General features: G+C 65.8%; 1 protein-coding gene across 2 annotated transcripts in view; it reads right to left on the bottom strand.

Moving 5' to 3' along the window:
- The window catches only part of PPP2R3B (protein phosphatase 2 regulatory subunit B''beta), a 38,888-nt gene extending 20,993 nt beyond the window's left edge, over positions 1–17,895 (bottom strand). The window contains exons 1-2 of one of the 2 annotated variants that reach the window (XM_055338575.1): positions 16,789–17,895; positions 174–359 (exon numbers count right to left, since the gene is read on the bottom strand). In XM_055338575.1, the coding sequence (XP_055194550.1) occupies positions 174–359; positions 16,789–17,094 (492 nt within the window). In that variant the 5' untranslated portion in view covers positions 17,095–17,895. The remainder of the gene's footprint in view (positions 1–173; positions 360–16,788) is intronic. The other variant, XM_055338576.1, reaches the window with a different exon arrangement.
- Between the last annotated feature and the right edge of the window lie 6,140 nt (positions 17,896–24,035).

Here is a 24,035-nt window from a genome sequence, read left to right on the forward strand (position 1 = left end):
CAGCCCCGGGGACGGAGGCTGGGGGAACCCAGGACGGCGACCCAGGCCGCGCATCCGCCTCATCGGGCGGGGCTCCCACGCGGTCCCACGGCTCCCACATGGTCCCACGCGGGCTTCGAAGGGCAAGCCGCTGGGACGGTGAGCAGCCGAGCTGCGCACTCGCGGGCGCCCACCTTGGCCACGCGGCCCATGTCGTCCATCGTGGCTCTCTCGTGCGGGAACTGGGCGAAGGTGCGCTCGATCTTGGAGATGACGGCGTCCACGTGCAGCGTGTCCGTGGGGCGGCCCCGAGGGAAGTAGAAGGCGGGAATGCTCTGGCTGGCGGCAGGCGGCAGGGGCTGCTCCTTCTTGGCCTGCACCTGGGGACGACACAGACGCACGCACGTCAGAACCTGCCCGGGCCGCTCTCCACGCCCACGCGGGGGGCCGAGCAGCAGAACATGCACCCGGGGCGTCCAGACACACGACAGCAAGCAGCCCCTGCGGGAGTCGCGCGCCCACGCTGCCAGCCCCCCACCCCCACTCCTGCCCCAGGCTGGACCCCGCGGGACGGGGACAGGGACGCCCAGGCTGCCTGAGGAGGTGGCACAGAGGCTCGTGGACAGGGGAGGGCCAGCCCAGGGCTCAGGTGGTCGGTGACGGGTGGCTGCGTGCACCCAGGACAGGGGACCCAGCGTGTGCAGCACAGAGGTCGCTGGACGCGCCCAGCACCCCGACCCGACCCGTGGGAGCCGCGCACGCAGCACCCTGCCCGCCCCCCGCTCTCCGCACAGAGCGCGGCCCGGGCCGCCCTGTGGTGGCAGCTAAGGCGGCGGCTCCATGTCCCAGCAGCGCCCCGGCCCCGCTGACAACACGGACTGGCCGCCGCTTGGCAGAGCAGACGCAGGGGACGTGCGGTCACCTCGTGAAGCAACATCCTTCCGCGCGCCAGGTTACGTCAGTAAAATCCCACATCGGTGTGCTCCTGAACGCGTACGCGCTTTCCCAGAAACAGGTCGGTGACACGCGCACGCCAACGCACGGTGTCCGTCCGTCCACCCCCAGGGACAAACGACAGCTGAGGTCACCAGGGGTGACGGCCACGGGGACCCACCTGAAGCTGGGGAGGTCTGGGACAGCGAGGTGGGGACGCCCTGGGCTGCGCTCAGAGCCCCTGGCCGCCCCCGCCCCCCCGGGGCTCCCGGCAGTGCTTGGGGGGTTTGTCCTGCAGACCCAGCAGGGAACACCGCCCCCCCCCCCAGCCCGGGCGCCCAGGCCCAAGGACCCCAGGCTGACGCTCACCCGCAGGGAGGGTCTCAGGGGAGGGGGCAGATGCCCAGGGCCCAGCAGCCCCGACCCCGAGGAACAGGGATCCCCACTATCGGCAGGGGTGCCCAGACACGGACATGCACCCACCTCGCCTGCGCGGGCAGGGCCTGGACCCCGAGGGCGGTCACCCTGACACATGGGGCTTCTGTCCAGCTGCGCGACAGCCACAGGCACGGTCCCCGTCCCCTTGATCACAGGTTCCCCTGGACCCCGTCCCCCCCTCCAGTCACAGGTCCCCGCGCTTTCCATCCCCCGCCCCATGGTCATAGATCCCTGCAGTCTCTGTTCCCCCTCATGGTCACAAGTCCCCACAGTCCCTGCCCTCAGGTCACAGGTCCCCAAGCTCCCCGTGGCCCCATGGTCACAGATCCCCGTGGTCCCCATCCCCCCTCACAGTCACAGATCCCCATGGTCCCAGTCACCCCCATGGTCACAGGTCCCCAAGCTCCCCATGGCCCCATGGTCACAGATTCTCGTGGTCCCTGCCCCCTCTAGTCACAATCCCCGTGGTCCCCATCCCCTTCCCACCCTGCAGTCCCTATCCCCTCCACAGTCACAGGTCTGGTCACGGTCAGTCATCTGTTCACCCCGTCCGCTCTTCTGCAGAGCCCTCCCCCTGGAGCCATGTGCTCGTGCTCATCAGACCTCGCCTCAGTTCCCGGTGGGGGTGGCGGGGGCACCCACACAGGGGACATAGCTGCATAGCAAGGGGCACAGGGATGGTGAGGGAGATGCCCCCAAATGTGGACGGGGGAGGGACAGAGGAGAGGGGACAGAGGAGAGAGAAGGAGGAGGGAGGTGGGAGGGGGCCAGGGGGACACAAAGGGAGAGAAGAAGGCAGGAGGAAAAGGAGGGAGGAGGGAAGTGCCTGGAGAGGGTCAGGAGGGAGGAGGAGGGAGGGGAAGAGAGGGGGAGGGAGAGAGAGGAAGGGGGAGGAAGGAGCAGCAAGGTGCTGGGTGCAGGGTGCAGGGGTGCAGACGGGAGGGGCACAAAGCAGGCTGGACGAAAGGGGAGCCCAGGGACACAGCTTCCCGTCCCTGCGCTGCACACATGCAGCAGGTCACTGGAGTCCTGGTCAGGTCAGGGGAAGCCTCCCCTCCTCCCCTTTCCCCTCCTCCCCTGCACCCCTGCATGGGCACCACCCCTCCCCCTTCCCCCTGGCGGCTGCTGAGGGAGCATGGTTCTTGCTCAGGGGCGGATGCTGAGGACCAGGCGCCCGGGAGCCGGGCAGGGGCAGGTGTGCAGGGCCTTTGGCACACTCAGCACCGCCTGCCCCAGACACCCCCACTCTCTCAGCCCCTCCCACACCAGGCTCAGATCCCGCCTCCATGGCCAACACCCCCCCTACTCCTGCAGGAGGGTCACAGGAGGCCAACAGGTGCTGTGAGCAGGTAACGGCACCCGCCACACCCACCCAGATGGCAGCAGGGCTCGGAGCCGCTTGGCCCAACACCCACCCTGACCGGCCCCACACCCACCCCGACCGCAGTAGGGTCCCACGGCACCGTCCCGGTGAGAAGCCTACAGAGCAGACTGGGGGCCAAGCCAGGGCAGCTGCGAGGGTCAGGAGAGCTCACCTGTGCAGCGTCTAAGCCCAGGTGCCCAGGCCAACCCTCGAGTCGGGGCCCCACAGGTGCCCAACAGGGTCTTGTACAAAATTCCCTTGGGACCATCTATACCTTGAGGAGAAAGCACGGCCTCAGGCTGCCAACGCTCCGGGAGAGATGGGGGGGGCCCTGGGGAATCTGTCCTGGAGGAGGGACCTGGAGGCCAGTGGAGTCTGGGTCCTGGAGGGGGACCTGGGGGGCCCGTGGAGTCTGCACCCTGGAGGGGGACCTGGGGGGCCCGTGGAGTCTGCGCCCTGGAGGGGGACCTGGGGGGCTCATGGAATCTGCACCCCGGAGGGGAACCACGACCCAGACCGCACATGGAGCATTGCTGCCACGACCGGGGCTGCACATGGAGCCTCTGCGCCCAAGGCAGAAGCACCACGGGGCAGCCAGCAAGGAGGCAGGCTGGGTTCCATGTCCGTGTCCCCAGGGCCCACGTCCACAGGCCCCGTAGCCCGACGCACGGCCCCAGGAGCCAGAGTGCAGCCCGGCGCGGCTGCGGGGACGTCCAGGGTTAATCTCGGGGACATAAATAGACCCGGCGGCAGCACAGCTGCAGGACGCGCATTCCTGCGGGCCGCGGGTGCCGTTGGGAGCCGGCCACCCCGGCCGCCGCCCGGCGCAAGCAGGGCTCGGCTGAGTCCCTGGGCTCCAGGAGGACACACGCCGTGACAGTGAACCCGCACCGGCAGGTGCGCGCGGGGCAACGGAGCGGGGCCCGGCTCCCAGGTGCTGCGCCCGCCTTCCTGCCGGCCGCCCCCTCCATGTGAGCCCGTGGGGCACGCCGCCCGGAGCTCCCTGATAAAGACGACACGTCCCCTCGCAGAGCTATTTCTGTCCAGCACACTGAGTCACCACGAGGCTGCCGAGCGGGAGCACGGCCGCGGCGTCCAGCACACACACGGTGGGGCTATGGGGGCCGCCCACGGGGTCCCGTCGAAGCCACCGCAGCCTCTCAGGGTGGACGGCCGCGCCTGGCACACGCACGGTGCAGGCTGTGGCTTTGCCGGGAGATCCTGTCGGAACTACGGCCTCCTGTCACAGGGCGAGGGCGGGGACGTCGGAAGGGACCTCACTCCCTCCCGCGGGACAGACACGCAGGAAAAGCCCAGGGACAGTGATGGGCCTGGCAGGCCGCGGAGCTGCGCTGGGCGGGGGGTGTGTCAGCTGCAGTGGCCCAGGGCGCACCCCCACCTGGGCCGCGGATGCGCAGCCGCTGTTGGGGTGGGCTGGGGGGCTCCAGGGGACGTGCAGGTGAGCTTCAGGCACTTCGAGGCCGCGAGGTGGGGGGACAGAGGGCCCCCGGGCACGCATTCTCCCCCCCCACAGGCCGTCCCTGCGACGGGGCACACGTGCCAAGGAGCCTCGCACAGGACGCCCGGGGTGCACAAACAGGACCCCCGAGCTCAGGCCGTGGTGCAGAGGAGCCGGAATGGCCTCGGCATGGGCCGTGCTCCTGGGGAGGTTCTGGGCGGCCCAGCAGCACGCGCAACCTGGGGCGGGATGCAGGCTCCCAGGGGCAGGGACCAGGTCAACGTGGCCCCCCAGGACTTCAGGACCTCGCTCCAGCTCAGTGCCCGTGGGCACAGCACACAGGGAGGGTCTGCTCTCCACCAGGCCGCGCCCACGGGGTGGAAACTGTGCGCAGGGTCGTCGTCCCCACCCCACCCCGGCCGGGGTGCCACGGAGAGTCAGCCGCCTCCCACACCTCACCCACGGGCGGTCCTGTCCCCTCCTGGCCCTGGCAGCCTGCGTCCAGGGAGCCGACCACCCCCAGCACTGTGACCCCGCTGTGCCTGCGGCCCTGCTCGGGTCCCCATAGCCAGAGCCCAGAGGCCCCGCAGTCACCGGGGGCGGCCAGCTGGACATAGAGGCACGTCAGCTGGGGATGGCGTCACGGGGCCTCCCCTGGCTCTGTGCAGGGCCCGTGGTCCCCGTGGAGGACCCTGCAGGGCCAGGACGGGCAGTGACAAGGGGCAGGAGAGGGGACCAAGGCACCGCCCAGGGTGCACAGGTTGCTGCTCTGCCTGGGGGAGCCTGGGGAGCACCGCCGGGGGCAGGGGGGCGACGGGGGCAGGGGGGGGTTCCCTGACCCAGGGCCCGTGGGCTGAAGCATTGGGGAGCAGGTGTCCCCAGTGGGTGCCTCAGCCTGAGGACCCGGGACGGAGGGTGTGGGGCGAGCTCGCGGCCCAGACACACGTGGACACACTCCTGAGGCCGATGCAGCACAGCCGCTGCGCCCGAGGCTGCTCCACACCAGCTCCTGCAACACCGTCCCCTCCCCACAGTCCCCTTCTCCATCTCTCCTCTCATCTCCACCCTCACCCCTCCCATCTTTGTACCCCTCCCATCCTCAACCCTGCTATCTCTCCCTCATCCCTCTCCCCATCCTCCCACTCCCATCTCTCCCCTCTCATCCCCCTCTGCATCCTCAGCCCTCCCCTGTCTCTTTTGTCCCCTCCCATCCTCCCCCCTCCCCATCTCCCCTCTCATCCCCCTCCCGTCTCCCCTCTCTTCCTCCTCCCCCATCTTCACCTCTCCCCATCTCTCCCTTCATCCCCCTTCCCATGCTCACCTTTCCCTGTCTCTCCTCTCATCCCCCTCCCCCATCCTCACCCCTCCCCATCTCTCCCAATCTCATTTCCTGCATCCCTGTTAGCCTCTCTCCTGTGGGGCTCTCAGGCCACTTCCCACAATCCCACCTTCCCCCATCCTCCCTCATCCCTGCCCTTGCCCCCCCCCCCGCCCCCTGCAATCCCCTGTCCCACCCGCCATCTGTGTCCCTCCATCTCTGTCCCACCATGCCAGTGGCCCCCACTGGCACAAGCACGTGCTGACCTCCGTGCCCAGGGCCATGTGCACATCCACACCCAGATACCCTGGGAGGAAGGAAGCCAGGAACACCCCCCGCTCCTCCCCCAACTGTCCCTACCCCCCCCCACGAGAAACACCGTCTGATTGACTGCAGGGCCCTCAGAGAAGAGGCGCTGTGCCCCGTACACCCCGTCCCCCCCGCAGGACACGGCCGACTGCTGTCTCCCGCACGGGAACAGCCTCCTGCTAAAGGAATTCTCAGAACTTGTCCCCACAGTGATGCTGCAGACGCCGCCGGTCAGCCTAGGACCACCAGGGCTTCAGGAACCCGTTCTGCGGGCAGCAGCCCCGAGGGCGAGGGCAAGTCACTTGCAGGACCATCAGCCCACCTGCGGCCCAGGCCCAGCGCAAGGCGACACCTGGAAGGTCGGCCCACCCAGCACACCCGGAGGAGGAGGAGCAGCTGCGGTGTGAGGACTCCACAGGGCCGATCCCCTGATCCCCCCTTCGATCCCCTGATCCCCCCTCCGCCTTAAAGATCCCGAGCAGGCGCTGCCGCGGCCAAGTGCTCCGGTTCCCCACGCACAGGGAGCAGAGCACAGCTCCACCCACCTCCCCACGCAACCTCCGAGCCCCCAAGGCACGCAGGGCCCGGCAGCTCCTGACCCTAAAACTGCAGTCACAGCGTCAGCCAAGCAGCCCTTCCCCGCCCCCAACCCCAGTGCCCACGCAGACGACTGATTCCCCCTCCCAGCCCTGCACAGACCGGGGACTCTGGGGGCTCTTTCCTGAGGCCACACGGGCGCCCAGTCCCCACGTGCCCCACGTGCCCCACGTGCCGAGGAAACGCTGGGCTTTCTCGTGGCAAGTGTCAGTCGGCCCAGACAGAAGGCATTTGGGGAGCAGTGCCCCGCCTCCAGCCCTGTGCTGCTGTGCCCCGTCCTACCTCCACCCTGTCCTGTCTCCCGCTCCAGCCCTGCGCTCCTGTGCCCCCCACCCAGACCACCCACCCTGTGCCCCATCCTACTCCCACGCCATCCACCCTCCATCCTTTGCCCCATCTGGTCCACCCCATCCTGTCCCCACATCCTGGCCCCTGTCCTGTCTCCCCTGTGCAGACCTGTGGTCCTATCCCCAACCGACCCCTGGCACCCGAGCACTAGGGGGCAGGTGGAGGGTGACAGGCCACAGATAAACCCGCGATACAGAGTAACTTGGGAACTCACAGGAAGAGCCAGACTTTTCAATTTCGTGGTCCCGAGACCAGCTGACGACACACAGACACACGCGTAGAGACACGCACGGACACACGGACACACACAGGGACACACGTAGACACAAATGTACACAGTCACACACACAAAGCCACGTTTTCCTCCTCTGAGCTCACGGGACGACGACAAAGTTCACAAGCCAGCGGTTAGTACAAGTCCCTGACAACGGGCTGCGGGAGCCCCGGGGCGACACGGCAGGGAGCGGGACACGCTTCCTTGGTCCACGCGGGGAAGAGCCCCGGGGATGACTCCCGAGGACCGCCAGCAGCTGCGGGGATGGCGGTCCTCAGGGGTGGCTGAGGACGGGCTGAGGACGGGCGGGGCGGCTGGCCCAAGGCACACCGGCTGCCCCGCTCCCGCTCCGGGGGACGCCCGCAGGCCCCGACCACCCCAACCACCCCGACCGCGGAGGGCAGGCCCGGGCACGCAAGCCCCCATCCCGGGACGCGGCCCCCCGGCCTCCCGCCGCACCTGCTGGAAGGCTTTGAGTCTCTTCTTGAAGCGGGACGGCAGCACAAAGTCGCAGCCGCGGGCCAGGGAGGCCAGCTCCTGCCGCAGATCGGGGTCCTGGCGCAGCGACAGCTCCCGGAGCCGCATGTCGGCGCGCACGGGCCTCCGCAGGCCGGTCCAGGCGCTGCGCTCTGGCTCGCGGGGCTGCGCGGGCCCGGGGGGCTCGGGGGGGCCGCGGCGCCCGGCGGGACGGTCTGGGCGGCCGGGCTCAGCGCGCTCCATGCGTGGCCGGCCGGGTGCTCTTGGGGCCGGGCCCCGGCGGCGCGCATTCCACAGGCTGACGAGGGCACATGGCTGCAGGGGGGGGCTCCCTCTCCTCCCCACGGCCGCGGGCGGGAGCCACTGGGCGGGAGGGAGCCGTCGGAGCTGGCTCCTGGGGTGCTCTGGCCGCTGCGCTCCCCGTGCCCCTGCCCCTGCCTGCGCCCCTGCTCCTGCCTGCGCCCCGCAAGGAGCCCTGTGGGACACGCCTGCTGGCCCCGGGGGCGGGGGCGGGGCGGGGGCGCTGTCCCCGCCAGGAGGTGACCCAGCTAGAGAGCAGAGGCGGCGGAGGGGGGCGGGGCGCTCTCCAGAGCAGCTGCTCCCTCCCTGAAATCCCGCCCGGAACAAAGGGGTCTGCACCACCACCCCGCCCTCTGCACTTAGGGCTGAGGAAATACAGCACCGGGTCCGAGGCCTGCACGATCCCACCCGGCCTTCCTGCAGAGGCAGAGGCAGACAACGTGCCGTAGGGCAGCTCGTGCGGAATATGCGTTGTGTACCTCGGATGACGCGCAGGTAAGCGGGGAGCAGCAAAGGCCACTGGTACGGCGGAGCAGCTACCAGGGAAGACGACCCAGGTAAGGGAGGGCCGCTCACTGCAGGAAGTGACCAGAGGGCGACGGAGCACAGTATGTGAGGTTCAGGACGCAGCAGGGCGCACAGGGTCCAGGGGACGTAGGACGGCTCCTACTAACACGGGCACAATGCAAGCTGACGTAGGCACACAGCACAGATGGCCCCACGTCGTGGCCACACAGGGACTGTCCTGACCATGCACAGAGAGCACAGGGTGGACGGAGCAGGGGGCTGGGAACCTAACGTCCCAGGCTCTCCACCTCCCTCGGCACCAGGAAGGAAAGACACAAGGAGGAGGCCGACCCCCAAAGCCTGCCAGAGGTCCCCCGTGTGACCCGAGTGGTTTCAAGGACAGGATCCCAGGTGTGACACAGACACTAAGGCACACCCAGCAGCAAAGGGGAGCAAAACCTCAGTGTCCAGCCATCCCACCGACAGGAACCAACCACCCTGCAGGGCCCAGAGCCAGCACACCTGTACTCCCCAGAGCTACACACCTGCACTCCCCAGAGTGAGCGCACCTGCAGGGCCCAGAGGAAGCACACCTGCACTCCCCACTGACACACCTGTACTCCCCAGAGTCAGCGCACCTGCAGGGTCCAGAGCAAGTGCATCTGCACACCCCAGAGCAAGCGCACCTGCATACTCTAGAGTGAGCACACCTGCAGGGCCCAGAGTGAGTGCACCTGCACGGCCCAGAGTGAGTGCACCTGTCCTCTCCAGAGCAAGTGCACCTGCACGCTCACAATGAGCGCACCTGCAGGATCCACAGTGAGCGCACCTGTACTCCCTACAGCTAGCACACCTGTACAGCCCCGAGAAAGGACACCTGTAGAACCCTGAGCAAGCACACCTGCAGGGCCCAGAGGGAGCCCACCTGCGCGGCCCAGATTAAGGCTGCCATGTACTAGACAGAAACACTCGAGTACCGAGCGAGTGTTACGTCTGGGGTATGGGCAGCCGAGATGCCCCTCCATGGGCAACACTGCGTCCTCCGGAGAAGGACGGCCCTCTTCTTGTGACGACACACATGGAGCACTCGCTGCAGGCCTCACCCTGCCCCCGACGCCCGTGCCCCAGGACCCACCCGCAATCTGCTCCCCCTGAGGCTCCTTGGCCACCAGCGCCTGGGTGGGCACCCAGACGGGAAAGGACCCAGGGGGCTGCTGCCCTCTCCAATCCCCTAGAAGATGGCGGCTCTTTACTGGTCCTTGCCCGTCGCCGCCGTCGCTTCTCTCCCTTCCTTCCTCTGAGGTGTCCAGTGTGCACCGCCTGGCAGGCACAGCAGCCACGTGCACAGGGTTCACGCGGACGGTGCAGTCCAGCACACGGCGTAGGTACCGTTTCAATAAGCGCAGAGACACAGGCGTCCCGAAGCCACGCAGGACCCCGGAGCAGCACGAAGCCGCGTTAGCTCCAGCACACGCCCCTTCCTGAACCAGGCCCCCACGGACCTGGGCGGGCGTCTCCTTCGCAGACCCTCTAGAGCTGGGCCCCCAGGAAACCGCAGGACTCCAGGGACACCTTGTCCACCTGCACTTGGCATCCCGCCTCTCAGCAGGTGGACTCCCAGCAGGTGGACGTGGCCTCTCTTCCTGCTCCATGGACAGGGACATCCAGGAAATGCCGGCGGTCACTAAGCCCTGGCCCAGAGCACACTGCACCCACCTTCCCTCCATAACAGGCTTCACTTTCAGGTTTATGGAAATGCAGGGCTCCCATGAGCTCCCCTCCCCCGCCCCGGCCCCCGATTATGAACGATTATGAACGTCCGGCCCTGGGCGGCGCATTAGTGATGAGCGATGAGCTCAGGATCCCTGGAGTCCTGCGAATCCTTTGTGCTCCTCCTGGTGCTGCCACCTGGGGGCTTGGACCCCGGACAAGGACACGAGTCTGCAGCTACGGGGCCTCTGCAGCTACAGGGCCGGGAGAGCAGGGGCGCCGCCCCGAGTGCCCTAAGCACCCTCCCTGTTCCTGTTCTAATTCCTGTTCGGGAGCACGTCCCCCACCCCCACCTCCCTGCTGTCTCACCCCAGCAAGTCCATGTCTGCCACTTCTTATAGGTCCTCTAGGATTCACAGGTCTGCCACGGACTCCGTCTGAGGCGTCCAGACACTCAGACCCAGGCAGGGTGTGCAAACCACCAGGTGCCTGGAAAACGCAGGTGCTGGGCGACCCGGGCGTGCTGTGTGAGGCCACAGGGAGGCTGGTCCACTCAGACCCAGAGGTCACTGGCAGGAAGGCTGCCCGAATACCACGCGACCGGGACGAGGGATCCGGGGACGGCGTGCATCAGACGGGGCCGCGGGGTGTCCTGCCAAGCACGGCCATGCCGGCTGGTTTTGCTGCGTTCCTCTTTCCGTGCACGCCCCCGACAGGACATGCGACCTGTGCAGCTTTAACACATGGGAAGGGCCTCCCTGCCTCCCCGCTGCAATGTGACCGCAGCCTGTCCCACAAGGACATGCTGGACTCGTGCGGGGGCCACACATCGCTGCCGCCACGGGAGGGTGTGTGCGAGCCATGCATGGGGCCGCCCCTCCCTGCTGGTGCAACGCTCCTGGCGTGCACACAGGGCGGGCAGCAGAGCGCCATGCATAGCAGATGCCTGCACCCCAAGCTGCCCCACATGCCGCTCCAGAGCTGTGAGCTCTGCCTGTTAGGTCCTCAGCGTGGGGCGGTCTGTTCACGCCACGGCGACGGGGCCAGAGCACAGGAGGCCCACGGCAAAGCGAGGCACGCATGCAAGAGCTTGGGCGCCTGCGTGCGGCCTCACCGGGCGGGATAAAACGCCACCTTCAAATGAAGTCCTCCGGCTTCGCCGCTGCGGATTTCTGCAGCAACCGAGGTGCGCGCGAACCAGGCACCACGGCACGGGGCTCTGTGAGACATCCCACGGACGGGACTGCTGCACGGGAAACGCTGCTACAAGCCCGAAATCTTATTCCAAATATAAAAAAAGAAAGCTTTTCCTCATTTGTGCGCTTGTACATACGTTTTGGGGTAAGATTACTAGCAACTCAAGGGTTCAGAGGTATATTTATGAGAGTGGGGGGGACGGAGGGGCACAGAGGGACAAGCATCCCCGGTCCCTGCCGTCCGACTAATGTTTAAAATACTTCTTCCTGAAGAGCGACTGCGAACCTTCTGACGGCCCAGGACGTAGGATGGACCTTACGCAGGACGACCACATATGAAACGTAGCCTGAAACGCACCCCAAAACCTAAATGTAAAAGCCCAGCTTGCAAATCTCATAGAAGAAAGAGGAGCAAACCTTTTCGACCCTGAGCGTGGCAAAGACTGTTTAGATGATGCCATGTCCTATTTGGGACACAACAAAAACCCGTGGCAAGTTGCACGTCATCGACGCGTGAAGCTTTCCTGCTTCTGGAGACGTGAGCACGAAGGGAAAGGACGTCACCGAGCAGCAGTGGACGCTGCACGTGCAGCAGCTGTAACGGGTCGCGCAGGGAACCGCAGCACGTCCGCGCAAAGCGAGCAAGCCCGCGAAGGAGGCAACGCGGGAGGAGGACGTGCGTCCACAGTTCACCGACGACACACGCGGCCTCAGCGCGCCCCTGGCCAAAACCCCAGGAGCTGCTTGACAGCCGTCCCATGAGGCGTGCACGGTGTGACCCCGGTGACGCGGACGCCCGCAGTGTGGAGCGGGATGGAAGCTACCACAGGGAGGGCGGCCAGATCCCCGTGCACCCCCCGCGGGATGCCAAAAGGTGCGGCCACCCCGGAGAACAGCGCGCCCGGTTCCCCAGACTTTAAGTGTGTCTTCACCGTCACCCCCAGGAACTGCACTGTAGGCGTTTCCCCAAGAGAAACGAAAACATATGTCGACACTAACACTTAAAAACCTAAGTCCTGGGACACCCTGGGGCTCAGGGGTGGAGCGTCTGCCTTCGGTTCAGGGCGTGGCCCCGGGGTCCCGGGATCGAGTCCCGCAGGGAGCCTGCTTCTCCCTCTGCCTGTGTCTCTGCCTCTCTGTCTGTGTCTCTCATGAATAAATAAATAAATAAAATCTTAAAAAAAAAAAAACTAAAACCCTCAGCGGGATTCATCACGACAGCAGAAAGCAGCCCAGGACGCAGCGGGCCGCACGGGCCCACAGGAAGGCACCACCGCGGGGTGCAGATGGAACGCAGCTGCTGGTGATCTGCAGGACACATGGCTGCAGGAGACGAGCCTCACGACAACACTGGCTGCTTGGGGGACACGGCGGTGTGTCAGAGTGAACGGAGCTTGAAAGCGGGAAAGGGGAAAGCACCGCCTAGGCGACAGCCAGGCCACCTGACGTCTGTGATGGCTGCACCCCGAAGTGGCAGCCAGGGAGCCGCTCAGGGGCATCGGGGCAGGTGCAGCTGGGGACAGACCCTCCCGTAGGTGACGTCCAGGACAGTACAGCTGTGAGTCGCAGGGCAGGTGAGCCTCTGGGGCATCAGCATCCAGGCAGGCTTCTCTGGAGCTGGGGAGACTGGAGGCTCTGTGAGTCAGCAGGGGCCCCCCGAGAGTCAGAAGTGTCCCCACTTGCCATGGAGCCCCTGCATCCCCCCACCCGCTGTGGGAGCCCCTGAACCCCAGAACGTCCTGAAGGACACTCTGCCCTCCCCAACAGACAGGGTCCCATGCCCCCCCACCACGTGAGGGGTCCCATGCCCTCCCACCCCCTGAGGGGGCCCTCGCACCCCTCCCGAGGGACCCCCATACCCCCCAACGTTGTGAGCAAGTCCTCACACGCCCTACCTCCTTCGGAACACCTGCGTTACAAAGCACGTGCTTCAAGCTTTATACGGAGAACCCTCCCGGCTCCATGTTAGAAGAGAATCCAACCTAAGACCAGAGGAAATACCCGAAGGGAACCTTATCGGCGACCAGAGCGCAGGTGCGAGCAAGCTCTACTGCCCAGGCGGCGGCCCTCGGCGTTTCAGGGACGTCAGATCCCACCGCCAAGGCTGTGTCTGCTGACGGTGGTCACAGGCGAAGGTATCCTGGGTATCCTGTCCCCTGATGCGTTAGCGCGCCTCTGGGGGAGTCCCCCAGGGACAGTCGGGGCTTCCCCAGGCCCGGGAGCTACAATGCTCCAAGACGTGGAGAGACGAGGCGACGTTAGGGTTACTTATAACCTGAGTCCTTATCGCTCACCACACGGCACACACAGGATGAACGGACATGGTAGGTCACCAGGACGTTCCCCTCTGTGGGGGGGAGGAGCAGGCGGGAGGCCCTGGAGGAGTGTGAACTGGCCACTGGTCCAGGTCACCAGGACGTTCCCCTCTGTGGGGGGGAGGAGTAGGGGGAGGCCCTGCAGGGAGCGTGAACTGGCCGCTGGACCAGACCTAAGCTCCAACATGTGTTTAAAGCAGCACTTTGCGTCCTCTAGGAAGGAAAGCCGGGTCCGTGGTCCCTCAAACTGCACCTCGATGTCTCCCGTGGACGAGGTCCCCGGGGTAGGAAGTCCGCAGACACTCCCGCGCACAGTTAGCTCTGACTGCCCTGGGAAGAACCTCCCTAGAGGCACGTTTAGGGTCATCGTAGCAGGGACATCCTGGTGGGACCGTGGGAGTGAGACGCATGGAGTCCCCGCCATTCAGACTCCGCCTTCTCCGCGGGGAGTCAGGCAAGGGGCCGTCCAAGTGTGCCCAGCGTGTATGTAGCGTGTTTGCAAACCCATCACGTAATCCGTGTGCGGCGACACTCGCGGGGTGCGTGACATAACAGGGCCGTCGGGCGCTCAGTGGGAGCGTTTGGACGACCCGTGCCTCCGCGCCCTCGCAGCTGGGGAATCACACGGAGCAGGGCTGAGAAGCCGCCGCACAGGGCGCACCTTCCGCCTTCCCGTGTCTGGAGCAGGGTGCTTCTGTCCCTGGGACCTGCCCTCAGACCGTGAGCAGCACCCGACCGGCCCGTGCCGTCTGTGCCTGGGAATCGGGTCTCCGTTCACACGGCCGCCGCAGCGCGTGGGCGGGGAGCATGGCACTGGGCCCCTGGCGTCTGGTCCACGTGAGAACACCTCACTGCCCGAGGTTCCCCTGAAACAGTCCGTAAATTCCAAACACGCCAGGACGCGCATCAGGTCAACGTCACGTCCCCGACAAGAGCCGATGTTGCCGTGAACACCCCAAAGAGAAAAACCGCGTTCTGCTCCTCGTCAAAACGGCTGCCCTGCTGGTCGCGGGCACTGCCGAGCAGCCCAGGGACCTCCCATGGCCCCGAGGCGGCGGCAGGTCCCAGCAGCCCCTCCCTGCCTCCTCCTGTGTCCTGCACCGGCACCTGCCGGGTCTCAGGGTGTCTCAGGGCTGCGGCAGCACACGGGGTGCGTCTCTGCCTTGGGGGGGAGAGCGCGGGGGCAGAGGGAGAGGCGCACAGTCTCCAGCAGAGTCCGTGCTGCGCGTGGAGCCCAACGCGGGGCTGAATCTCATGACCGAGACCGTGACCCGAGCTGGAAGCGAGACTCGGGTGCTCCGTGGACTGGGCGTGAATCGTGGTAGCTCACCAGTACCCCCCCCCCCCCCCCGCCGGGCGCACAGCATCCACGAGCCCTGGCAGCCAGCCGAGGAAGCATGCACAGCATCCTGGGCTCACAGCGCTGCACCCTGCCCAAGCACCTGCCTGAGCACCCTGGGCCCAGACCTGCACCTTGCCCGAGCACCCTGCCCAAGCACCTTGGGCCAAGAGCTGCACCCTGCCCGAGCACCCTGGGCCCAGAGCATTGCACCCTGCCCGAGCACTCTGCCCAAGCACCTGCCTGAGCACCTGCCCAAGCACCCTGCCGAAGCACCCTGCCCAAGCATCATGAGCCCAGAGCCACACCCTGCCCAAGCACCCTGCCCGAGCACCTTGGGCCAAGAGCTACACCCTGCCCGAACACCCTGCCCGAGCACCCTGCCCAAGCACCTGCCCAAGTACCTGCCCAAGCATCGTGGGCCCAGAGCCGCACCCTGCCCAAGCACCCTGCCCAAGCACCTGCCTGAACACCCTGCCGAAGCACTGTGGGCCCAGAGCACTGCATCCTGCCCAAGCACTCTGCCCAAGCACCCGGGGCCCAGACCTGCAGCCTGCCTGAGCACCCTGCCCAAGTACCTGCCCAAATACCCTGCTTGAAGCACTCTGCCTGAGCACCGTGGGCCCAGAGCTACACTCTGCCCAAGCACCTTGCCTGAGCACCCTGGGCCCAGACCTGCACCTTGCCCGAGCACCCTGCCCAAAGACCCTGCTGAAGCACCCTGCCCAAGCATCGTGGGCCCAGAGCCACACCCTGCCCGAGCACCCTGCCGAGCACCCTGCCGAGCATCCTGGGCCCAGAGCTGCATCCTGCCCAAACACCCTGCCCGAGCCACAGGCAGGCGGCCACGCGCCCCCGGTCAGACGGTGCAGGCGGCCCCGCCCATCAGCCAGCCTTCGCACGGCCCAACCGCTGCAGCCTGTGAGCAAGGCGGGACACGGGACGTCTTCCCAAGTCCCCTTGTCCCCTCCTGCCCAATGTGCTTCCCACTTGACATGAAAAACCTCTCTGTGCTGTGAACACCTGAACTTAACCCGCAGCGCCACGCACCTCCGTGCCTCCTTTACAGAAACATGCCCTTCAGGAGGCATCCAGAGCCCTGACCTGCCACCTGCAGACCCCACGGGGTTCACGCAAGGTCACGGGGGTCCCAAGGCTCCAGAATGCACCTGCGAGAGTGGAGGGGCCTCCCCGAGACGGGCTTCAGGGTCAGCCCCGAGCAGGCCTGCTGAGGACGGACGCCCCCGGCCCTGCGAGAGGAAGCCTCCTGCGCGAGCGCTGGCCTCTCACATGCCCCATGGCCTCCGGGCGACGAGCGCTTCGGGCGTGACCATGGACCGTGTGTTGGTCCTGCAGGTCAGGGGGACAGAGACCCGAGCCAGGGCAGGCAGGACGGTCTGGGGCCTGCAGCTGGAGGAGCCTCCCTGGGGGGCGACCCGGGGCGTCCACAGCAGGCGGGGTCTGGCGTGGCCTTGAGCCTCCTGCCTGCTCTCCACAGACACCCCGTGGGCCGCGTCACAACAGGTCCCGGCGCAGCAGTGCCCCCGCCTGCGGTATGGGCACCAGCCACGCCCGCTCGTGAACTGCTGCGGCCACCGCGGAGGGCTCTGAAGGGCCACGGAGCCTGGTGGCAGAAATGCACGCCTTGTCCACTGCACCCCTGACTGTGAGCACCCGGACCCTTTAGGGACGAGACCACACGGGAGGCAGTTACCTCTAGGCTCCACGGCCGAGCCTCTAGAAGAAACTGCAAAAGCAGGCCCCTGAAGGCCACGACTCGAGCAACCTCGGGAACCACACGGCCGCGTGGGTCGGCTTCAGCGCGCAGGGCCGCCGTGTGGGGACCCACCTGAGCGCGACGCTGGTGCGGCCACAACCCCCCCATGCTACCCTCGGAGGTGCGAGCGGAAGTGCGCACGGACTTACGGCTCTGGTCCCCGTGGATCGACGAGTCCCTCGCGCGTGTGGGCCGCTCCTGGGACTTGAGGCGGCTCCCAGCGGGAGCGCGGTGGACGCGGGGGCCAGGCTGGGCACCCCCAGGCCGTCCAGCACCCCGGGCTTGCAGGCGGGCGCAGCGGGGGCGAGCAGGGCGCCGGGGCTCCTCCCGGGCACCTTGATCCGCTGCAGGCAGTCCCGCAGGAGCGCCTGCGTGCTGGACTCGCTGAGCCAGCACAGGAACAGCTCGTCCACCTTCATCTTGAGGACCGGCTGCAGGACTTTGCCGGGCGGCATCCCGACGGCCGAGGTGTGCTCCCGGGGAGCCCCTCCTCTGCACCCCGCGGACGCCGCGGCCGAGTGTGGCCGGAATGGAGCTGGCAGGGCCGGGGTTGGACACCAGCGGGGGTCCCGGGGACGGGGGTGACAGCGGCCTAGTGAGGGTGCCGGGCTTGCAGCCCCGGGCCCTGGGGGCCGAACCCGGAGTTCGGGGTCCCGGGTAGGCAGGGATTGCGAACCCTCAGTTCGGGGTCGCCGGGTCACGCGTGTAGAACCCGGAATTCCTGGTCCCAGGGACCAGGGATTGTGAACCCGGAGTTCGGGGTCACGGGGTCACAGGCTGGGGGCGCGGAGTCCAGAGTTTGGGGACGCCGTGGTCACAGGCCCAGAGATTGGGGTCCCGGGGTCACGAGCCGGGGGGCGGGGTCTCAGGGGTCACGCGCCTAGAAATCGGAATTCTGGGTCCCGGGGTTGCGGGGTCACGGCCGGGTCGCGGGGTCCGGAGTGTCAGGCGGCTAGAACCCCGGGTTCGGGGTCCCGGGGTCGCGGGTCAGGGGCACGGAGTTCGGGGTGGCGGGGTCACGCGACTGGAACCTGGAGTTCGGGGTCGCGGGGTCGCGGGGTCACGGGCCCGGAGTTCGGGGTCGCGGGGGTCGCGGGGTCACGGGCCCGATACCGAGGCGAGGCGCGGGGCGCAGGTCGGGGCGGAGGACGGCGCCCCCGGGAGCGGGAGGGGCGCCGGGCGGGGTCCCGGCGGCGGCGTCCCGGCGGCGGCGCGGCAGGAGCGCGGACAGGCCGGCGCAGCCCCGGCAGCTTCAAAACGGGCGCGCCGGCCGCGCTCCCCAACAAGGTCGCCCACGTCGCGCGTCACCGCAGCGCGTGACGTCATCACGGCGGCCCGGGCCCCGCGCGCTCCCCGGCGTCGGACGCGGCGACCTTGGCCGGGCCGCGGTGGGGGCGTGGCTGCAAGGGCGGGGGGCGCTAGGGCTGGGCGCGGGGGAGGGGCAGCAGCCTGGGGGTGTGAGCATGCGCAGTGCGTGCCCGCCGCGAGGCGCTTGAGGGAGCGGGGCCGGCGGAGGGCCGGGGGCGGGCATGCGCGGTGCCTGCCCAGCGGGAGCGAGCCGGAGGCCCGGCGGGGGCCGCGGCGCGCATGCGCAGTGTGTGCGCGGCGGGAGCGCGCGGACATGCGCAGTGCGTCTCCGCCGACCACGGGGACGAGCGGAGGTCGGGAGCGCGCGCGAGGCCCGTCCTGCAGTTTTGCGGGGAAAGCGCAGCCTCGGCCCGCAGCGGACCCTGCTTCGCTGAATTCCCTTTATCAGACGGTGTCGGTGCGTCGCGCGCGTGCAACTGTTAAACATTTGCTTTTTGGCAAGAGAACGAGCTCGTGAACAATCGCAATAGTAACAAATGTATCTTGGGGGAGGTGTTATTAGTGACCCCGGTGACCTTTTGCCCCCTGAGTACCTTATTTCCGTTTATGCTTTTACCAGCGTCGTTACATCATTCACAGCGCACAGGTGCACTCTCCTCTCGGCCTCTTCTATTGTGTTTTCTTTTTCTTTTTCTTTTTTTGCAAAAGGCATTTCTTTTCTCTGTAGTGTGGTTTTGTAAAAACGTTTTCAGGCCCTGGCCCCCTTTCACGGGGTCGTTTCCAGGCTCTGTGAGCCGGGTTGTACGGAGCCGTGTAGGTGCAGCTAGCTCACTAAGTGTCAGGTGTAAGTCTGCACGTACCACGGTCGCAAACGCCGTGCGTGTTTCACAACTGCCGAGAACACTGCGTGCACGCCCGCCACGAGAGCGCCACGACGCGGGAAGTCTGTGACGTGATTTCTGTTAGCTGGGACGGCTGTGGACGACAGGCTGCTGTGGGAGCTGTCGTCCCCGCAGACCAGTCCGCACCCACGCACAGCGCTCCCAGGGTTTATCACGGACACACATCTCGCAGGGAACAAAGGTGCCTTTCACCCCGGGGCCTTGAGGAGCTGCCACTCGCTGTGGTTTTGGGCGGGGAAGGGCCTGCACAGGACGGCTTTGTGCGCCCCGGGGCCTCCCGGGCCGGGGGAGGCCCCACGCAGCACCCTGGGTGGCCGCCAAGCGCCTGGACGGCAGCTCCTCCAGGACAGGAACAGAATGCGCCCTCAGTGAGTGCTGGCCGGGGAGGGCAGAGAGGTGCCCCAGGGGCCCCGAGCTCCCGCGCCCCAGCCCTGCGCCCACTTGCGCCAACTCAGGAGTGTGGTCGGCTGCTGACTCGGTTTCCCTGGTGCATTTCGCTGAGGTGGAAAGGAAGGCGCTGGGATGGGTGGAGGACACCGCGGCCGCTGCCTCTGCACACCTGAGCCCAGTCCACTGCGGCCGCAGCCCACCACCGGGCCCCGCAGAGCTGGTGCAAGCATCCTTGGCTTCGGCCCCCCGGGGGCTGGCTGCTTGGAAAGGCCGCCCTCCTGGCACCCCGTCTCTGAACGACAGCAGAACCACGTGCCCGTGTGCAGAGCCCGGGGTGCTCGATGGCAGCCCTGCGCGTGGGGATGAAGTTGCCCTAAACAGGGCACCTGTGAGGCCGGATCTCACGAGTCCCAGGCTGACCCTAAGCCACAAACACACTCACGTGTGCACCTGCAAACCAGACTGACCCAGTTCATAGCTGCCAAGTACCTGCATCCAAAATGAGTTGCTTTTTTGTCCTTTTTAAAATCTTTGTTTTTATCATTAAAATGAACTCCAGCGGCGCCTGGGTGGCTCATTCGGTTGAGCTGCCAACTCTTGTTTCTGCCCAGGTCGTGATCTCAGGGTCATGAGGTCAAGGCCTGATTGGTCTGGAGATCAGCGGGGAGCCTCCTTGAGGTCCTTTCTCTGCTCCTCCCGCTCCTTCTCGCTCTAAAATTAACCTTAGAACAAAAAGCGGTCTCCACGATAGCCATAAGCATGCCCATGTCTGATGTCAAGCGATTTCCTTCAAAGGAGCCAAGCGGGAGCTTAACGGGGTTGTGTCGGGCCCTGCTGATACGAACTGTGTGTCCCTGCCCCTTCTCTTCCTGCCGTATTTGCTGCACGTTGCTGCTGACCGACTTCCTTTCCAACATTTGGTTTGGTTCGCGGCTCCATGACGCATCCTTGTATACAATTCTGATGTGGGGGGGGGACACCTGGGGGGGCTCAGCACTTGAGGATCTGCCTCGGCCCAGGGCGTAACCCCAGGGCCCCGGGATCAAGTTCCACATCGGGCTCCCTCATGGAGCCTGCTTCTCCCTCTGGCTGGGTCTCCGCCTCTCTCTCTCTCTGTCTCTCATGAATAAAATAATAAAATCTTAAAAAAAAAAAAAACAAAAACAAAAACCAGGGACGTGGGTTGAGGACCTCACGGACCACGGGGCTGTGTGTCTCTGGCGTCCTGCACGTGAGCCCCGACCACTGGGCGACGTGTGTGTGTCCCGACGCTGCTGGTATGCTGGAGAGCTTTGATGTTTGCTGTCAGCTCGTCTGAGCCCATCCGTCAAAGGTTGAAAAGTGTGGGGTTTTTGCCCAATCAGAAGTGTGTCCATTATGATGCCACCCTGGGGTGCGGGTGGGGGACCTGTGGGTGAAAACCCCTGAAAGATGGAAGGTGGACAAGGAAGAGCCCAGAGGCCTTGTGACCAAGTTTAGGGAGAAGGGCCAGCCCGGATCGTTCTAGATGTTTCAACTAGAGCATTGGGGATGCTTGTTACGCACGGGCAGCTGATTGATACATAAAACTAGAGCCACTGAGTCAAGCGGGAATGGAAATGGTCACGTGGGGTTGAGGCACTCAAGGCGCCTAGCTGTGGCCAGGAGGAGGAAGATCCCTTACAGACATGGCATCTAGGCCGAGTCCGCGGGCTGGAGGCCTTCACAGGGGGCACTTGCACACCCACTTGGAGTCCGGCAAGGGGGTCCGACATCTGGGCACATAGTGCACGATTCCTCTTCTGTGAAATATCCAGAAAATGACGATCCACATAGGCAGAGAGCAGATCCACGGTGGCCGGGTGCTGGGGAGTGGGCCGTGGGGGGCTGCTCGCGGAGACGCGGCCTCCTTCCGGGGCGATGAGAACGTCCTGGCAGCAGGCAGTGGGGAGCATGGCTCACCTTTGGGCGAGCGCCAAATGCCGCTGCATTGTAGCCTCCTAGGCAGTGATGTTTATATTACGTGCACCTCACCTCAATTTCGTCGGAAGGAAGCACGTAGGTGGGGAATGAACGAGAGGCAGTCGAGAGAGGAACCCGCGTGAGGAGTGGGAAGGCGAGGCGCACAATGGAACCGGAGGGAGCGGCACAAGAAGCCCACCGTCGCCTCTGGAAAGTGAGACTCTGTTCCCTGCAGTGGCTGTGTGGCTCCGTGGGAGCCCCAAAGGGACGCCCCACATCCTGGCCTGCAGACCTGCGGAGGGGGCCTTAAATAGGAAGAGGTCATTGCGGATGGGATGACGTGAGGATCTGAGATCGAGGTGGCCCTGCGTCCAACGACAGGGGTCCTGGGAAGAGACAGAGGAGGAGCCACAGACGCAGGGGAGGAGCCCTGTGAGGATGGAGGCGGAGATGAGACAAGGGTGCCTGGGGCCCCAGTCGCTGGAAGAAGCAGGAGGGCCCCTCCCCAGAGCCTCTGGAGGGAGCATGTCCCCCCAGGACCTCAGACTCAGGTCCCCAGAGCTGGGGGAGCACATGTTCCTGTGGTTTTATGCGCCCACGTTACGGGAATTGGTTACAGATGCCACAGAAACTAGCACCCTGGCTGCGCGTGAAAACGGGAAGCTTCTGGTGAAATAAGGCTGAGAATCTTGTTCTGATGCAGCTGACGGAGGCCGCGAGGAACGCTGTCCCTGCCGTCGGGGTGCGGCAGGGGGAGGGGGGGCGGCCCGGCCCGGCCCGCAGGTTCATCCGTGTCCTGGAGAGCTTGGCGTCGTGGAGGAGCGCCTGTTCCGTTAGGTTCTGTTCCCAGGCGGTCGCGGTGGCCTGTGCGTGGAAGTGTCTTCCTTTCCTCTGGTGGCACGAGTATTTTGTCGCATGGCCCCATGAATGAACATCCGTGTTGGGGACACGCATCCCCTGCTCAGGGCTCGGATGCTGGAGGCGCCGATGGCAGCAAGCGCTTGTTTGAGGTCCCATCAGCCACAGGGGCCCTGCGAGCTCCCTGATGGGTCCCCCTCGGGCCCCAAGTACACCGCCCCAGACCTGTGTCACCTCTTTGATCCATCGAGGCCGCGTCCCGGTTCCTCAGACGACTCCCAACCCCCCGCACGGACGCCGCCTCGGCCCGCACCGCTTGCCAGCGCTTGTTTGCAGAAATAAAAGTAAAGTGGGAACGCGCCCCTTCTCCGTGTTCGTCTCTTTTTTTTTTTTAATTTTTATTTATTTATGATAGTCACACACAGAGAGAGAGACAGAGGCAGAGACACAGGCAGAGGGAGAAGCAGGCTCCATGCACCGGGAGCCCGACGTGGGATTCGATCCCGGGTCTCCAGGATCGCGCCCTGGGCCAAAGGCAGGCGCCAAACCGCTGTGCCACCCAGGGATCCCTCCGTGTTTGTCTCTGATCCAATTGTCTCCTGCCCCCCGGCTCCCCACGGCGCTGTTTTGGGGTCGGATGATAAGGAAAAGAATTTTGTATTTGGATAATAAAATTTCCTTAGTTGCCTTCAGCAACCTTCAACTCAATTTCCTGTTCCCGGAGACAGCGTGTGGTAGAGGAGAGAATTCAATGCGTCGTTCGTAGGGGGAAGGTGCCACCTTGATCCGAATGGGCGGCGCAGGGCAGGCGGCGCTGGGTGGTGGCGCTGGGTGGCAGTGCTGGGTGGTGCATGGAAATGGTCCGGGGCGGTAGGAAGCGGGGAAGGCTGCGCCCTGGAAGGGATAATGAGGTCCACTCGGCATTCCGGGGGCTGCGGAGGCACGTCGCTCCAGCCCCCCGTCATTACCCGCGTGGTCCCGCTGTCCCCGAAGTGGCCAATACATAGATGAAGGGCGTCCGCATGTGAGGGGGCCCGGCGGGAGCGCAGGAAAATATAACAGGCGGGGGGGGGGGGCGTCGGGGGGGGCCCATGGGTCACCGGGCCGACACAGGAGTGCCCAGGAGCGGGTCTCCTGGGGGGCCAAGGGGGAGCTTCAGGATGGCAGCAGGGACGCGTCCCCTGATGACGACCTGGGGACGCGGGGCATTGATCCTGGGGTGGGGGTGAGGGGGAATTAGAAGCACCTGCTATAGTGAGTCGTGCTGCACGTTGGAAACCTGGGCCCGCCAGGAGGGTGACACCTGGGGCCCAGGCCGACAGACGGGAGCGTGAGCAGCACTTGGGGCCCGGGCGCGACCTTGTGTCCAGGTCACAGGTGCTCGGGGACGTGCGGCCGGTGCCACCTTGCTTCCCCGGGACTCGATTCTGTTGGTGTGCTGGGTGACAGCAGTCACCGTCCTCCCTGTTCCTCGTTAGATGTGACCCGCGACGCACTTTCCCGCTGCGATCTTCGGCTTAGGTGGTTTACGCTGGGCGCCGTGCTGCCTCTTTCTTCCATGCGCGACACACAGGTGCCATCTCCAAAGGAGGACAAGAGCACAGACGGGCTCTGTGGCAGGAAGCCGGCCTTTCTGGGACGTGTTTCCAGAAGGAAGAGTCTTTCCCTGTCAAACCTCCATGGACACGTGCGCTCTGCAGAGCCCCACGGACAGCAGGGGTCGGCTCCACCTCCGCGTGTGCTGGGCGGCCGACTGGACCACTGGGCCCCCAGACGCGGGAGGGACCCTCAGGGCGGACAAGGGCTACAAGCCAGCATGACCTCTGCTTCCTCACCACCCTCATCTGATCACAGATGGGACCTCACAGTGACCTGGGCCTGGCCTGGGTGACCTCTGTGACCTCACCGTGTCCTGGGTGGGGGACCTCCGTGACCTCACCACCCATATCTGCTCACAGGCGTGACCTCACAATGACCTGGACATGGATCCTGTCCTC

This window comes from Nyctereutes procyonoides, unplaced genomic scaffold, assembly GCF_905146905.1.
Source record: "Nyctereutes procyonoides isolate TBG_1078 unplaced genomic scaffold, NYPRO_anot_genome, whole genome shotgun sequence".
In the NCBI taxonomy this organism is placed as follows: Eukaryota; Metazoa; Chordata; class Mammalia; order Carnivora; family Canidae; genus Nyctereutes; species Nyctereutes procyonoides.